The sequence below is a fragment of the Sabethes cyaneus genome, chromosome 2 (assembly GCF_943734655.1).
Source record: "Sabethes cyaneus chromosome 2, idSabCyanKW18_F2, whole genome shotgun sequence".
Taxonomy (NCBI): domain Eukaryota; kingdom Metazoa; phylum Arthropoda; class Insecta; order Diptera; family Culicidae; genus Sabethes; species Sabethes cyaneus.
In genome coordinates this window covers 180,446,918-180,464,047 of record NC_071354.1, presented here as the reverse complement: position 1 = coordinate 180,464,047, position 17,130 = coordinate 180,446,918, and the positions used below count along the sequence as shown (strand labels likewise).

At 41.7% G+C, this 17,130-nt stretch overlaps 1 protein-coding gene across 15 annotated transcripts in view; it reads right to left on the bottom strand.

Annotated features, from left to right (window-relative positions):
* The window catches only part of LOC128737669 (neurabin-1), a 141,289-nt gene that overhangs the window by 10,498 nt on the left and 113,661 nt on the right, over window positions 1–17,130 (bottom strand). For 4 of the 15 annotated variants that reach the window (XM_053832352.1, XM_053832353.1, XM_053832358.1 and 1 more), the window contains exons 2-5: window positions 13,737–14,061; window positions 6,438–7,425; window positions 4,444–4,464; window positions 42–1,018 (exon numbers count right to left, since the gene is read on the bottom strand). In XM_053832352.1, coding sequence (XP_053688327.1) covers window positions 42–1,018; window positions 4,444–4,464; window positions 6,438–7,425; window positions 13,737–13,776 — 2,026 coding nt within the window. In that variant the 5' untranslated portion in view covers window positions 13,777–14,061. Of the gene's footprint in view, window positions 1–41; window positions 1,019–4,443; window positions 4,465–6,437; window positions 7,426–13,736; window positions 14,165–17,130 lie in introns of all 15 variants that reach the window. The other 11 variants (XM_053832361.1, XM_053832357.1, XM_053832360.1 and 8 more) reach the window with 6 other exon arrangements.

Here is a 17,130-nt window from a genome sequence, read left to right as displayed (position 1 = left end):
TAGTCACACCAAACTCCCACACGAGTTCCATTCAAACTTACCAATAATACTCAGCCCCAGGCCCTCGGGGCCTTTCATCAACTCGACCGGGAAAACATCCATCTTCTCGACGCGCTTTTCCAGTTCATACTCCGCAGACGCGGCCACCGGATCGACATCCTCATTCCGCCGATCGTAATCGTTAACCGAGAAGGTCGAGAATACTTGCATCGGTTTCGTGCTAAACTTCACCTTCGTACTCTTCTTGATAACCCGACAGTCCTCCTCGTCGTCGTCACGATCTGAATCCAGCAGACCGGGAACTTCCATCCAAAAGTTGCCATCTTCGTAGAAGTGTACACCGTCCTGGTTGACGAATACCTCCTTGCTCTTCACGGGCGGATACTCCGGAACAAGAAAGCCGGAATTGTTGCTTTCATCGCCGGACACATCGGCTTCGGCATCGTTCGTTTGCTGTTCTTCCTCTGGTTTATTATTGCTCAGATTGAAACTATCGGAGGTGGTTACACTTGGCATTGAGGAGTCTGCCGACACGTATGAGTCTTGTAGGATGGACGATGAATCGAGAATGGTTTGATTGAGCAAATCGGTCGTGTTGTTACCAAGGCTGGTTTCCTCGATCTGACTAGTGGAATTATTACGACTTGGCGGTACCGGTGGTTCCGGTAATGTGTTGGCGCTGCCATTCAGTTGACCATTGGTGCCATTGGTAGCAGTGGGAGCATGTGGCGGCGGCGGAGGAGGAGGCTTTTCTCGGGTTGTAGCTGTTTTGGGCGCTTCCAAAACATCCTGCAACCAGTCCGGTTCATCTGCGTTGGGTGGAGGAGCTGGAGGTACCGAATTTGCCGAATCGGGCGGGGACAACGGGGGCGTTTGTTCGTTGGTGGTATCTAGGGGAGGTGGTAGCGGCGGCGGAACTTGACGCTTCTGTTGTTTCTCTGTTTCGGCTTTGGCTTTGTTGTTGAGCAAAATCTGTTCTACTTCTCGGGCTTGTTCATCGGAAAGGAGCGGTTGTTGTCTGAGTGGGGGTAGAAGGCAACTTTCGTCAGTTGATGGTTTATTAGACGGTAATAGTTAATAAATAAGTGAAATGTGTTTTTTCGACAACTGTAGCATAATAACCAGTTTATTTATATACAATACTTATGCATTATATTTACATGAAGTGTCAAATCAGATCGGTTTCATTACGGGTTACATATTCATTTGCATTATGAACAGTTCTGCAAGATGAGCGATCTGTAAATGGGAGGCTAACAACAATACCTAATGCATAACAATACATTTTTTCCAAATTACAATAATTAAGAAACGACGCAAAACTTGCTATGAAATGGGTCATGTCGTGTGCGAATAAACCTGACGTCTCGTTGGAATCCAAGTTGACCGAGTGGTTTGTTGATACTGTTGATTAGACTAGTCCAGCGGTTCCCAAATGGGGGTTCGCCAAAACTTTAGTTCGCTGCAGAGTAGTATAGGGAAATTCGTCAGGGGGTACGCGAACCGAAAAAAGGTTGGGAACCGCTGGACTAGTCTCGTGTTTTTGTCAAGCATATAATTGATTTTTCAACGGTAGTTTAGTTCCAATCGCCGGAGGGGACGATATAGGACAGTAATGAAATAAAGGTGAATAAGTAAGACACCGCCTCTAGTTTCTGGTAAAAAAGAACAGAAGTTGGTGCTAGTGTTTTATCATGCACCATGCGTGAGAGTGTGCTTGAAACAATGTTCCCCTGTTGAATACAACAGATGTCGTTACTTTGTAACGCATATTGTACATATTGGAAACAACCCAATTTTGCGCGACAATAAATTTATTCAGCGCAGCAACAGTACTCTCTCATGCATGTCAGTTTAATTTGTGTTTATCGCTAATACCAATATAACATTCGACACTTGAGCCAATAAATAGTTGTTGAACATTGTTTATCGCGTTTATGTTGCGAAATTTAATTTCTTCGAATTGAAATGTCGCAAACATATTCAGCTCCCGGCTCTCGTACGGTATCAAAATCACTTTTCCGCATTTAAGGAAGAATGGTAGTAAGATGGTATGGAGAGGTATAGAAAAATTTGTTTTCCATCAAAATTAGGCAGAATTTATGAAAATTAAGCATAACAGAGTAACTGTACCACAGATAAAATGTGATTAGTGATAGTTTTTAAGTAGGTAAACATAGATACGTGAGAAATTTTGATTTTAATACCACTAGAAAAGCGGAAAATTAGGTAAATGAGGGTCATTGAAGCAACGCAAAAGAAGTTATGTACCGTTCCAGTTTGGGTAAAACAATGTTGCGAAGCCCGTACACGTGTGGTCTAATTTTCACACACACGCGTTCTCGTTCTTACAAACACTGCGGCGTGAGCATCTCTTTGGGACTCTTGCTCTCATTTTTTCATGCACTGTGACGAGTTTTTGCGAGTATATAGTTAGCTGTCAACCACGGTGGTCATTTTTTTATCATTGCAATTCAAGCAGCCGAGAGCTCGCACTCTCAACCATGTTTGTAAAGGAGGGTGTCAGATGAAGAAAAAAGAAGCCTCACGGGCTGCTGGCTGCTCACGATTTGCTGACCTCATGAGCAGGGATGTCACATATAATTCTGTGTTTTTGTTGGAAAAATCTAACAATCTGTACGGTGAGGAAAAATATCTGTGCAAAAATCTGTCCAATACAAAACAATGAGAGTGAAAGAGATAGAGAGTCATTTTACTGAATATTTCCGTATCTTTCACTCTTATGTAAAAGCTCAAACATCTGTTTAATCTGTGTAATTCGGCGAAAATCTGTATTCTATGCATACAGATTCTGTACAGGCGATTTCTTTTAAATATCTGTTAAACACAGAATAATCTGTGCATGTGACAACCCTGCTCATGAGTTAGCTGTGCAGAAAGACGCTACGAGGTTATACGCTCGCGAGTGTGTAGGTAGCAGAATGTACACACACAGCACCGGCGGTTGTTTGTCGTACGCTTGCGTCAATAGTGTAAGCTTTGGTTGTTATGCTTCTCCCACTCGCACGCATGTGAGTGGGCATCGTTTGTTTTTCGGTCGATAAGAGGATAAAGAGATAAAGAGGAACGAAATGCCACTTCTTAAGTGCTGCTTCAATTACCCTCCATCACCTAATTTTCTGCTCTTTCCCCTTCACGTAGGGGAGTAAGGGACAAGCTTACTGTTTGGATTCAAACAACACCTTTATTTCATTACTTTCTTCTATCGTTCCCGATCGACAACGGTCCAAATCTTTGTACAGTGACAGATCATGGAAAACGGTCGTGGTGAAGAGCTATGGAAAATTAAAAACGAACACGGCTTTCCCGGGAAGCTGGCAAGACTGAATAAAGGGCACGATGGATGGTGTTCAGTGCTGTGCGAGGATATTGGGCCAGTTATTAAGCCCGTTTAAAACAGGCAGGGGACGACTTCGACAAGGCGATGGTATTTCCTATCTTATGTTCAACATCGTGCTAGAAGGAATTGTTATGAAAAGTGCGGGTTTTAACATGCGGAGCACGATCTTCAATAAATCTAGCCAATTTATCTGTTTCGCTACCGACGTGGACAGTATCGGAAGGATGTGCAAGGTGGTTGATGAAATTGTTTACTTCGAGTTCCTGATGACGTCGTATAACAACTGCAGCAAAGAAATACGCAGAAGTATTCTTGCCGGAAATCATGTTTACTACGGACTTCATAAGACCCTAAGGTCTGCTAAGCTCCACCTCCGTATCAAATGTACCATGCACAAGACGCTATTAAGACCGGCAGTCCTCTATGCGCACGAGACTTGGACAATGCTCGACGGGAACTTGAAAGCACTGGTCGTTTTTAAACGTCGTGTGTTTAAGACCATCTTTGGCGGCGTATGTCAAAACGGTGTATGGAGAAGAAGGATGAACCACGAGCCGGCGCAGCTCTCCGCGGACCCAATATCCAGAAAGTTGCAAAAGTTGGAAGGGTTCAATGGGCGGGACATGTTGTGAAAATGCCGGACAACAACTCCGCAAAAATGGCGTTGGGCTCGGCGTCAGGTTGATGCTAGATTCAAAGGTTCGCAGTGTGCTCGATGGTTAGATCATGTGAAGCGAGACTCGGAAAGCGTGAGACATTCGAGAAATTGGAGATGGACAGCCATGGATAGAGTTTGTAGGCGGAACATTGTTGTGTTGTCGTAAAGGACATCGCACCCGGATAAGTAAGTAAGTAAAGTCTTGATGTTACATTCCGCTTTCGGAACTTGGCATTCTATTGTTATACGAAAGACTTTAATGCGATAACACCGAACTTAACGCTTATAGGTCGTGCTAGACATAATAGATCAGAAAGTCTTTAAACTAATTACATTACTAGTGAGATATTATGCACAGTTGTTCGAATTTGCAAAACTTAAACTAATCTTAACAGTAGATATAAATTCAATTGCAAAAAATTACCTTATTTTGTATTCCAAAATACTACACACACAGAGAGAGAAAAGTCAATAGCGCAGTCACAATCGAGCAGGAACAGTGAGGCAGTAAATGAGTATCATACAAGTGTGTGTGTATTGTTTGGATGTGGACAGATAGCGGTAACAGCATAGGCAGTAGGTTTCAGCAAGCATATCGGTGATGATTTGTTCATGTTGTGATATAAAACGATAGAACATAGGATACACAAGGTAGGATAGGTACATGCACGTTTTTATACGAGTACAGGAAGAACAGCGAGCATGTTGCAGGAGGGGGGTACAGGAGTCAGGCGAACGAAGAGCGCGAGAAAAGCGCATTCCGGAAATGATAAAATAAAATTAAATTAAATAGTAATTAAGTGTGAATGTGCACATTCATAACAGATGAAGAGTGATAGCTATATGACTACCTATTAAATACTAAAATTTAATTTCCACCAGTACTCTAACATTAGGACTAATAAAACCTGCTGGTAACAGAGGTTTACAGCCAAAATGCATTAGACAATTTCATACAACACCTTAATTGCACTAGCGGCTTGAAGGTACATTACACAGAAACAGAGTGTCCGCGCTTAGCATTGCCTAATAAGGAAGAAATATGTTTAAACCAAAGTCCAGTAGCTGCTCATTAGCAACCGCTAAAAATACTTCTATTCCTGGCAGTGCTTGCCGGCATACACGGGTACACAACCTAGGATTAGTGCGTCTGACTTGTATGAATATACTGATTTCGCGTACCACACTAGAATAACATACGTGTTCGACCATGCCCGCGCACTACCAGCTAAGCTAATGGTTATTTATTATATTTACTTTGCAGGAGCAGCATAAAACATGCAGTGCGCATTTCGGTCTAACCTAAACAGCACCCAGAGCGATCCCGTCGACCACTCGCCAGGCTTGTCAGGAGATTTTCCTATGAATATGTGGGGAAAATTTGCACATTACACTGGACAACAAGGGGAGAGGCAGCAGAGCTGCAGAGTGTGGCAGCATTACCGTTGGCAATGGATTCTATGTTCCGTAAGTTGACATCCCGTGCTAATTGGATAGCGAAACATTTCACTTGCTTTCGAATAATTTCTCATCATCGTCTGAATAGTGTCGCAATCAACTTTTTAATTGAAAGGGAAGTACGAAACATATATTAGTTTGCAACTTTTTGTTCGGTAGCAAAGGGATTATTAAACTAGCGTAAGCCGTGAAAATAAAACCGATAATTTAATGTAAAAGTATCATAATTTCGAAGCTCAGAAATTATTGTGTAACAATTTAGTTTCATGATTTCGACAAGGAATAAATTCAATGTTGTTCCTGGCCCACTACCAGCGTTTTTCTATCATAGTATCGAGCTATCATAGTATATATATCAAAAATATAATAGCAATGAAAACGGTAATATTCAAACAACAGGAAATTTTACAACAATAAATATAATTAATCTGATTTTTCACGCAGCGAAATTTCACTAGAGGAGGAGAGATAAATTAAGTCGGTTTCGTAAACCTGCTTAGCCTTGAAATGAAATGTATTACATTTACACGATTATGTTGCAATTTACCTCAACGGTTTATATTCCGATTATGTTTCAAACGCAAGCCGCGCCAAAAAGATAAACAACTGCAATGTTTGTTGATAAATTGTGTAAGAGCAGAGTAGGAAAGACACCCAAAGCGCCGTGAACCTAATTAATCACGTATATTAACAACGGCAGCTGTTAACGTAAACTAAATGCGCCATAAAAACCCAACAACATTGTCTTATAATGTTTTCGATCTAAACCCTATTCAAAGGTGAAAAATTATTACCTTCAGTAATGCAATATTTTTCGCGAAGGCTCTCTGTTTCTGTGATTCTTTGATACCAGCAAAAATTATTCAGGTACATAACGCCAAAGCACGGGTTCTAAGCAAAACGGGCAAGCCATGCGCGCTTTCTGGTGGAAAATTTTGTTCGACAATCTATGATACGTACCTAGAACTAAGTAGCCGTTCTGCTTCGTCCGCCGTCATCTCGTCGGGCAGTACTAAGCTGTCGTGTTCGTTGTCACTGGCATCCGCGTATTGTACATCCTGTAAGTCCAGCGGCGGCCCTTCAGGAATTGGTGGAGGACGCATGGATGCCAGCGAGGGCGGATCTGGCAGTGTTTTGTTGCTATAATCATCTTCGTACTCCGTTAATGTCGGTCGTGTCGGATCGAGAATCGTCTGCGGACTATGGTATCCTTTTTCGCCCTCACTGAGCTCGTCATAGTCTAAGATTTTAGCCTCATCTTTTTCCACGTCCATGAAAGCCAGCTCACTGCTGGTGGTAATGGTCGAGGATGAATCTCCGGATGCGGTCGGAACAATTGATGCATAGAGGGCCCGATCCGCTTCCTTCGTTGGCACATCGTCGGCCACCAGGCCTCGATTGTTGTTAGTATTATAATGAGATCGAAAATTGTTAATAGCATTCCTACTTTCTACGCTTGTACCGTGGTCTAAGTCTAACGCTGATTGATTATTAGAGATAATACTGCTGCTATTGGCACTTCGATAGTCCTCCATTTCGCCATAGATCTCGTCGCACTCCGTACCATCCGGCCGTAATCGGTACCCGAGATCGACATAGTTGAGCTGTTCTTCCTGTGTGCCTATCAGTGGCTCCACGACATCGCATATCGACTGTGGCTGCGATGCACTACCGGCCCCATTGATCGCAGCACTAGACGACCGCCGAGGAGGAGAAGCTGGCAGCTCCGGTGCAATGGAATCGAAATCGTAAGCCGGCTTTAGCTTGGCTTTGATCTCCGGTGATGGCTCGTTGAAACCACCCTCGTCGGTGGTGGTACTGCTGCTAATAATGCTTGGTGGACGGGCACCGAGACCGGCGGCCGGCATCTCGAAGCAGATGCTCGAAACTTTTTTCCGCCGGGTGACATGCTGGCCGGTATCGGTTTCTTCGGAACGGGAGGATTTTCCTGTAAGTAACAGAGATAGAATCGAGTGGTTACTTTATGACTTTGAAATTAAGTTTATAGACATCATTTACAATTCGTTTGTTTTCAATTTTTCATAGTTTTTCAATTCTAAAGAATCATTTTTATTGTGCAATGTAAGGTTACTAGTTCAGAATCGAGATTTCCATTTAATATAAGGACAGAAGACTAAATAAGTGAACCACAAGTACCATATAATGTAAAATAAAAATACACAAATATATTTGAAAAAAAATCACACAAGATTACAGAACAATTTGGACTAGTGACCGTAACGTTTGTGTTCTTCAATCTGAAGCTGCAATTTTTTGTCCAGATAGCCCAAGAGGAAAGCACGTTTCTGTTTCTCGCCGAGCTGCTGTAGCTCGTGTCCCATGGGTTTGTCAGCTATGTGAGCACGAAACTCGGCCATTAAATCCTCCAAGTACTTATTATCGCCAGGGACTGCCAACTGGACCAGTTCCTCCTGAATGGCTAGTACCATTTCTTCGGCAAAATCAATGAACTCGTCGGAATCGCGATCTTCTTGAGACATCAGCTTTTGATAAGCTTCGTCGATTTCTTTATCGAACTCAGATAGCAGCATTGGCTTTCCGCTACCCATTTCAAACCACTTGGGTTGTTCACCTTCATCAGCCACGGAAACCGCTAGATAAAGACAAACTCCCCTTCCGTTCTCAAGCTGTCGTGAACACACGTAAGTAGAAAAGTCCTTGGCGGTTCCGGGCGCCATCGCTGCAGCAGTAGCTTCAAACTCCTTCAACCACGGTGGTTCATCCATGTTGGACGGAGCAATCGTTTGTGGAAGCGGCTCCAATGGCCCATCGGTAGGTTTCGTTAGGAAAGGGTCCAACAGAACGCCCGACTGAATACACGTCACCAATTTTACCAGGTACAGGTTTCGCATCCGTTTTGCATCTATCCCACGGTACACCTCCAGGCAGAGCTTCTCGAACCAGGATTCAATAAGGGCTTGCTCCACCGGTCGGGTTTGGAATAGGTGCATACCATTGCGGGCAAAATTTAGCACGTACAGAAAATCTTCGTCCAATTTAAAATCAAGCGATGACATTTTGGTTTTGCAAAAAGGGGACGTTGAAGAATGGGGTTTAATGATGAATCAATGGTAACTTTGATTGTGTTTTAAACTCTCTCGCAAGGTGAGTTAAAATAGGTGATCTAGTTTTCACAGTTTGTAGAACAGAAGCGCGCGGAACGATTGGTTAGCAACCATCGGCGTTGTTTATACATTCAACGGTTTCCGCTTTGAAAATTTCGGTGATCGTCAAGGGTAACCCAGCGGGGGTGAAAAACAAATTTGAACATCAGAAAACCTCTCTTGACTAACCTTGCTCTCTCGGTCAATTGTAAATGGACGTTGTAGGGTAAGAAGGGGTAAGAAGGCCCGGCGGGGTAAGAGGGACCACATCGATTTCGTCAAGAAATCCTCAAATTTTCTACAAATGCCCCAGTATGTTTTGTTTATTAGCCTATCTAAACACTTTCGAGACAACCTGTGGCACTCGGCCGTATCCAACGTCAAAACTAGAATCAAAACAAACTTTTCGTTCGCAGTGTCTTCATGCGATATAATTTCAGCAGCAACAAATTTAAGGTTTTTCAGCAAAAAAAAGCTAAGTATTTTGACGTTTCTCTTACCACTGACTTTAATTGGGCAATTCTTGTTCTGCGTGTGGCGAAAAATGTATATAAAATAGTACGGATTGAGAGATAAATGCAAAATAATGTAAATTGTTAGGTAGGGGTAAGACGGGCCATTTTTCACGGGGTAAAAGGGCCATACGTCATAGTGCTCATAATTGGCTAAAGTTTTTCTGTTTAGTATCTTAATAGATTTTAGAAATATTGAATGAAAAAACCAACCTTTTTCCTGTTAAATTTGACTAACTATTTTATTATTCTGATGGATACGCATTTCGTTTACGACTTGCAGGCTTCATCAGTGTCTTTTTCGAAATAGAGTACACCTGTAATAAAAATTATCCCTGAATCTGAGATCTGTCTAACACAGAGCCTCTCACGTCAAAAGAAGCCAACAAGTGCCATTCGAATGACATAATCAATGTAAATTTGGATCTAACGAAATCAAAATTCGATGATTCCAATTCACTTAACGTTGCCTTCTTTACCTTCACCTAAAGTTAATGGTATTCGAAAAGTAAACGTCCTGCTGACAAATCAACAAAAATAACGCCAAGAAAAGAGTAAATAAAAACCAGTGGAGTAAAATAACGTCTACTCTTATTTTCAAAGTTGAACTAGTAGTAAAGTTCCTTCTTTTAGCAGGTGTCTAAATTAAACTATACCTTCTTTTAGCATGTACCTAAAAACCCCTTAAGAACTTGTTCTTACTTAGGTAATAATATTGAAATTGTGTTTACAACTCAAAGAAACCTTCAAATCTGCCATAATCCGCCTTATTCCGCCATGGTCCGTCTTACCCCTTTGGTGGTCCTTCTTACCCCGCCTGATTGTGAACGAGTAATTTTTAGACGTTTCGAAAATTGATGAAAAATCACGGAAAAATAAACTAATTAATTCTTTATATAATTTTTAATGGTAGATAAATGAATGCTTTTCCATGTGTGGAACAAGAAAATGTGAATTTTCGTACACATTTTATGCTAGCAATTTATTCGCTTAGGGGGGCCGTCTTACCCCGTCTTCCCCTATGTATATGAGGACACGCACGACTGCAAAACAATTTATTGTTCACTTTGTTTTGACATATTCTAATTATTATACAATTCCAATGTAAAATTGGCATGCATACGATTTAATGTGAACTTTTTATTACGATCTTGTATTATCTGGCTGGGTGTGACCTGGATGAAGCCCCTCTTGTGGACTGTTGGAATTCCGTGAAAACAGCCATTAACATTAGATATACCAAACCAATCATTTTGATTGGTCGTGCAATTTCAACTCAAAATTCCTGCAACAAGTAACATTTGCATTGAGAAATAATGTTATGGCTTTGGTAACTATAAATAGAGAGTACATTTTATATACCTAATGTTACTTTCTATAGATTAAAAAACATTTATACCGGTGCCAGTCAGAATGACTAAATAGCATGGTATATCCAGTGTTAATAGCATGGCGAAGAACGTCTTAGGCCGTGTGGTACCGAATCAACGTAACGAATGGTTTGACGAGGAATGCCAGCAGATATTGGCTGAGTAGAACGCAATGCGGGTACAAGTGCTGCATAGTGCCACCCGCCAGAATGTGGGGCGATACAAACAGAAGCGGACACAGGAAACTCTATCTTCCAGGAGAAGAAGCGCCACCAGGAGGAGACGGAGTGAGAAGAACTCGAGCAGCTGTACCGCTTTCACGACACACGGAAGTTCTATCAGAGACTCAACGAATCTCGCAAAGGCTTTGTGCCGCGAGCCGAAATGTGCAGAGATAAAGATGGAGGTATCTTGACTGACGACCGTGCGGTGATCGAAAGATAGAAGCAGCACTACGATGAACACCTAAATGGCGTGCAGGCGGAAGACCAGCGGAGGAAGTGATCACATTGGTGTAGCAAGCAACGAAGATGTGCCACCCCCATCGATAAGGGAAGCCATCCAGCGGCTGAAGAACAACAAAGCAGCGGGAAAGGATGGCATTGGAGCGGAAATTATTAAAAAGGACCCGGACAAGTTGGCCGGCTGTCTGCTTCAAAGATTTGGGATATGGAACGACTACCGGAGGAGTGGAAAGACGAGGTTTTCTGCCTCATCTACAAGAAAAGCAATAAGCTGGATTGGGAGAACTACCGAGCGATCACTATCCTGAATGCCACCTACAAAGTGCTGTCCCAAGTCATCTTTCATCGACTATCGACAATGACCAATAGATTTGTGAAAGGTTACCAGGCCGGCTTCATGGAGGGTCGACCAACAAAGGACCAAATCATCACCCTGCACCCACCCAGATCCTCCAGAAGCGCCACGAATTCCGAGTGCCCACGCATCATCTGTTCAACGATTTCAAAGCCGTATATGATAGTGTAAACCGACAAGAGCTATGCAAAATTTCGGACGAAAACGGCTTCGGTCAGCGGAAGTCGGGCTACTATGGACTCCACAAACACTTGCGGCCGAACAAACTGAGCCCCCGTACAAAGTGCACATTGTACAAAACGCCAATTAGACCGGTGGTCCTCTACGGGCATGAAACATGGACACTGCCAGAAAAGGACCTACGAGCACTCGGAATTTTCGAACGGTGCTAAGAACCATCTATGACAGCGTGCAAGAGAACGGTGTATGGAGACGAAGAATGAACCACGAGCTTGCGCGTATTTTGGGCAGGACATATTGCTAGAATGCCGGACAACTATCCCGCAAAAATGGGTTTCGCATCGAATCCAAGAAGAACAAGACGAAGAGGGGCACAGCGAGCGAGGTGGTAAGACCAGGTGGAGCGAGATTTGGCGAACACTGGGTGCCCGCGGAACTGGAGACCAGCTGCTATAGACCGAAATAGATTGAGAAATTATACAGCGCCTTATTATTATGGCCTTGTCATAAGACGTTAGGCCAATTAAGTAGGTAAGAAATGTCTGCCCGAGCGTATCATTACATAAAAATGCTGCCACGTGCCCAGTTTTGCCCTGCCCAGTAACTCCTACCCATACTTTCCATGGTGACAACTGGGATACGAAGATCGATTCAGCAACTCCCGCTAGAACCTTGTATGTGGAATCGTCGTCGTCCGCGTGCCAATCTGGGACGCTAAACAGTGCTGTCACAATGGTGCTTCGGCAAAACAAGTGTTGGTGTAGGGCTTACAGGGGTTGGTGTAGCGCAGCTATTAAAATACCAGTTCAGAAAGCAAAAAATGTATATACGGGTCGGTCAAATTACCTACATTCGGCACAGTTAGCCACCATGGTACAACATAGAAGGATTCGAACTACCTGAAGTCGCAAATGAGTACGCGAAAAGCCTTGACGTATTGCAGTTGGGTGAGGGAGCGCTGGCTGAAACCCTTCTCGAAGACTGTTGGAAAATCGTTAAAGCCGCTATCAGCGGCGCACCAGAAGGTACCACTAGGTGTCATGTTGAGAGAAATCAATGTAATGGTTGGATGGGCAAGGAGCGCTTTAAGACGAGAAGAGTGGTTCAATAGCTTGGGCTCATCAAGGCTTACAGCAGTACAAGCAGAAACGATTGCTATCTCCTACGTACCTACGTCATTCAGGATAAGAAACACCGCCTTAAAGAAATGGAGCAACTGCAATAGAAAATACGTAAATTCTACAAGAACCTATTAACCTATCCCGCGAAGGATTTGTGTCGTGAGCCAAAACGCTTCGCGATAAAGTTGAAGGAATCTCAATGGATGAACTTGATGTGATCGGAAGTTGGAAGCGCAGAGCCGGAATACTGGGACGGTGGAAAGAACGACTACAACAGTACGACAGATGATGCAAATATGATGATTTTTCCTATAGGAACAAGATTTTACTAACTTGATAGTATAACAAGGCCACTGGCAAAAACTCTGTTGCCGCGTCCGATATAATAGAAAAAGGACGACAAGTTGTTATGTAAGAATTACCGTGCAATCTCTATTCTTAACACAGCATGCAAAGTGGTTCCTTAAATCATCTTTCAGCATTTGTGGGAAGTTATCAAACGTGCGGAGACGAATGAATCTTATCATTTAAAGTCTCCGTTAACAAATAAAAAAACGAATGAATCAAACGTGTTTTAAAACGGGCGATCGATAACGGGCCAAATTTTTGCGTTATGGTAGATGCTTCAAAGGTCTGGCGGATCCCTACGCCTGACCTATTCGTCAATTTCAAGGCAGCTTAAGATACTATCGACCGTGAAGAGCTAAAGAATATGATGGACCAAAACGACTCTCCCAAGAATCTGACAAGACTAATTAAAGTCACGGTGGATGACGTGCAACGCTGCATGAGGGTGTCATTTTTTAAGTTGACTTGCCGTCCTAAGACAATGCCTGTTGAACAAAGTTTCTGCAATTTATTCGGTTGTGGAGTATCACTCTCCAATTGCTCTCCGCCATTTTCCGCTTTTTCTCCTCCACGCCTGGTCCCATTTTGTTTCGATGCCCTCCGCTGATTGTAAAAAAACTACCGTTATAAAAAAAATAATTAAATGCCTGACCCCATTGTAAGGTCAAGACAAAAACACCAGGTTGGTCTATAATTTTAGTGTTGAGTGAGTAAAATTTTGAAGCATTGTTTTAGACGAATTTATTAGCTAAAAAATTAGTTACAACTCAGAAAAAAGGCTTACCTTTGCAATCGATACAAAATCGTCGAATACTTAAGCACATAGCTTATCGTCCCTACTGGGACCAGCACGGAAACTGCTGGGTGCGAACCGTCTTCCAAATATAGTTTCTACGTCGGTAACTGTCCCACGACTCACTTAGAAAACATTATGCTTCCAGTTTTAGTTCACTAAATCGTTAAGAATCATGTAATTAAGGGGTATTGCTCAAACACCTCATCATCCTCACTTGATATTGCAACGATTTGCTTCTCAGTAGTAATGGCACCAAGAAATAATCACACACTTTCGTCAAAGCAAATGACTAGAGTGAACGGTTTTCGCCGAGCTGTCGGTCGTATAAATTTCACTATTAAGTGCAAATCAGATTAACATCGTATACTATTTCATGGTCGCGGTTAGTTTTAAACTGCAACTATTGGAATCACTCGCTGTTGAAACCCTGATTATTGGTAGTTTTCAATGTTAGGTCTTTTGCGAATCCAAAATGAGAAAATTAAAAAGCCCACATTAAAAATGCAGGTAATTTTTTTTCGATAAAAATTTAGTTACCTACTAAAGTGCAACTGTGTTCTTTCTTTAGCGAATGAGTGATAATTGGCAGATTTTGTATTGGAGCCAAGGAACGATTTTGACATTTGTGGTTGCATTGTAACATAAATTTTTTTTGTTATTATAATAAGTGTCCACTTTAGAAATGTTAATGTGAAAGCTGAATGAATTCAGTACCTAATAGAAGGTGATAAATCGTAAACGGTTTTGAAAATTCCCCACTTGTGGTTGATTACTCAACAAATTCTATTAATAAACAAAGAGTACATAAATCCATCGAGCCAATATGGTACGATACAAAGAGGACGCGTAAAAATAAAATAAATCTACATAACGAAACCGAATGACAAAAGTATCGCATCAAACTTTGAACTCTCAGTGCCAAATGGCTCACTAACTGCGATATTTGAAAGCGAAAACAAGTATTACTTGCAAGAAATAGTGCAATGTGACGCTTCCGCACCCAAACAAAGCATCTGACAAAAAGTCTTCATATCGGTTTTATAAATTACTCGTATGGAACAATGATTAAATTACAGAAAACCCTGATTATGGGCGACGATACAAGACGTCGAGTTTATACAACTAAACCAAATCAGTTCGATATTCTACTCGAAAGACGAACAACAATTTGCATGTGGTGTATAACCTAACTTGTGCCGAATAAGCAAATTTTGAGGAATCATGTTTCATTCAGTAGATTCGGATGTCCAAGCAGTATGGCAGCGATCGATGATGTCAACATGCCGAGAGCAAACGGCGTCTCGTCCCGTCTCGTCTGGGTTATTAATACAAACAAATTCGTCAAATGACAAACCGCACCGCGGACGCACACGTTTGCGGCGAAGAAGAGTTTATTTTTTTGTCCACAACCGCTGCCAGTTCGTTTTAATTTTTATTTAGTTCATACATATAGGTATTTTTGTATTTTGTTTTGGCAACTTTTCGGTTGGCTCAAAATGACGGGATTTCACTTTCAGCACACTGCAGCGTGACAAGACATTGGCCGTAGTCATTGTTTTAGTCGTTGTCCTACTACTGCGCTGCTGCTGGCTGGTCTGGTTACTCAGAAGCGGATTGACGTGGTCGACACTTGCGAAAATTGAGGGACACTGATAAAATCAGCGGCATGTTTTCGTTGAAGATGCTTTGAGTGTTTTGTTTGACCAAGATAATTTAGGATTCCTAATGTCAATGAATTTTACGGCCATGGAAATTGAACAGAATAAAGCTATGTGAACAAAGCTACCACAATGTTTCCAGAAGATTGTGAACATATGTAACCGGTAATCAATATCCATAACGTAATTCAATCTGTCATTTGTATACACAGGTGATGCAAGCAATGGCATGCTTTCCTTCAAGAATGCTGGTTGGATAGTATATAGAGATGAAATTAATTTATCCTACAGAGAAAATCACATATTCTTATTAATACCTTCGAGGGATTCCACGCCAAGTGACGAAAAAATAACATATTTTTTAAATAATCATTTTTGATTTAGCTGAAACTTTGCATAGCTGTTCTCCTTAAAAAATGGTGTCATTTTATCATATCAGGTATATTTTTAAGATGTCGACTGCTTTTTCAAAAGGGCCTAACCAAAAATGGTGCTAATCCATTAAATATTTTATATTCGAAAAATAGTTTAATTGATCAAAATAGTGTCTTCAGCGAAGTTGTAGATAATAAAATTGCCATTCCAAAACAAATATGTGCACTGTAAAAAAAAATTTTTTGTTGAAAAAAAAGAACATAAAACTAAAAAGTTAAATAGGTATCTAAAAAAAATGAAAAATTGAAAAAAAGAAATTTTAAAAAATGCACTTTTTTAGATATTTAACCTTTTAGTTTTATTTTTTTTCACCAAAAACACTTTTCTCTGAGCACATTATTTTTAGAAAGGCAATTTTATTATCTATACAAACAAAACAAAATTAAAATATGAAACCAGCTTGCCAGGATTGGTGGTTGCCAGGTAGTACAACAGGTATGTTCTCGCTTATTAGGTAGAAAAACTGGTAGGTTAATTTTCCACATAACTAATTATTATATACTTACTCACGCAGTATTTGACCTATACAGGTAAGGATATTTCTCATACAAGGCCGAGTTTACGATGAAGTAGTTAGTTACTTACGAGACTCGCATCCTTGTGATATCATTACGAACTAGGTGTTGATTTGACCGGTTTTTTCATCTTTGAAATTATTTCCTGGAAAGTGTTTGTAAAACTCTTCTACAACTCGTTATATTTTGGATACTCCAGAGAAAAACGAATTTGTTAGCATAGCAACACAGATGGACAACAGTGACTGTAGTGTAGAGCCTGGATGGGCCAATCAGGCCCAGGCACTAGAAGACTCCGATATGGTGCCAATTTTTGATCTGAGCTATATGCACCAGGAAGCCCCACTAGCAGACTGCAAAACTGAGCAGACGGACTTCAGCAGTCCGTTGTACGACGATTGCAGCACGGAACACGAAAATGAGCTCAAGCCGGTGCACATCTTTGATCCGAGCGATTTTTACCAGGAAGCCCAATTAGCAGAAATCAAAACTGAGCAAACAGGCTTAGGTATTCCGTTTCCGAAAAAAATTGCTCCGACCTATTTTGATCTCACGATTGCGCTGGTGCTTCCACTAAAAGATTCCGGGACAGAGCAGATGAACTTCAGCATTCCGGTGAACGACCACGAAATACCAAATGAGCTCGAGCACCTGGTAGATGCCGCGGTTGAGCCGGTGTCAATCTTTGATCCGAGTTATTTTCACCAGGAAGCCTCATTAGTAAACTCCGAGACAAAATACAGTACGGTGCAGAAGGACTACAGTATTCCGTTG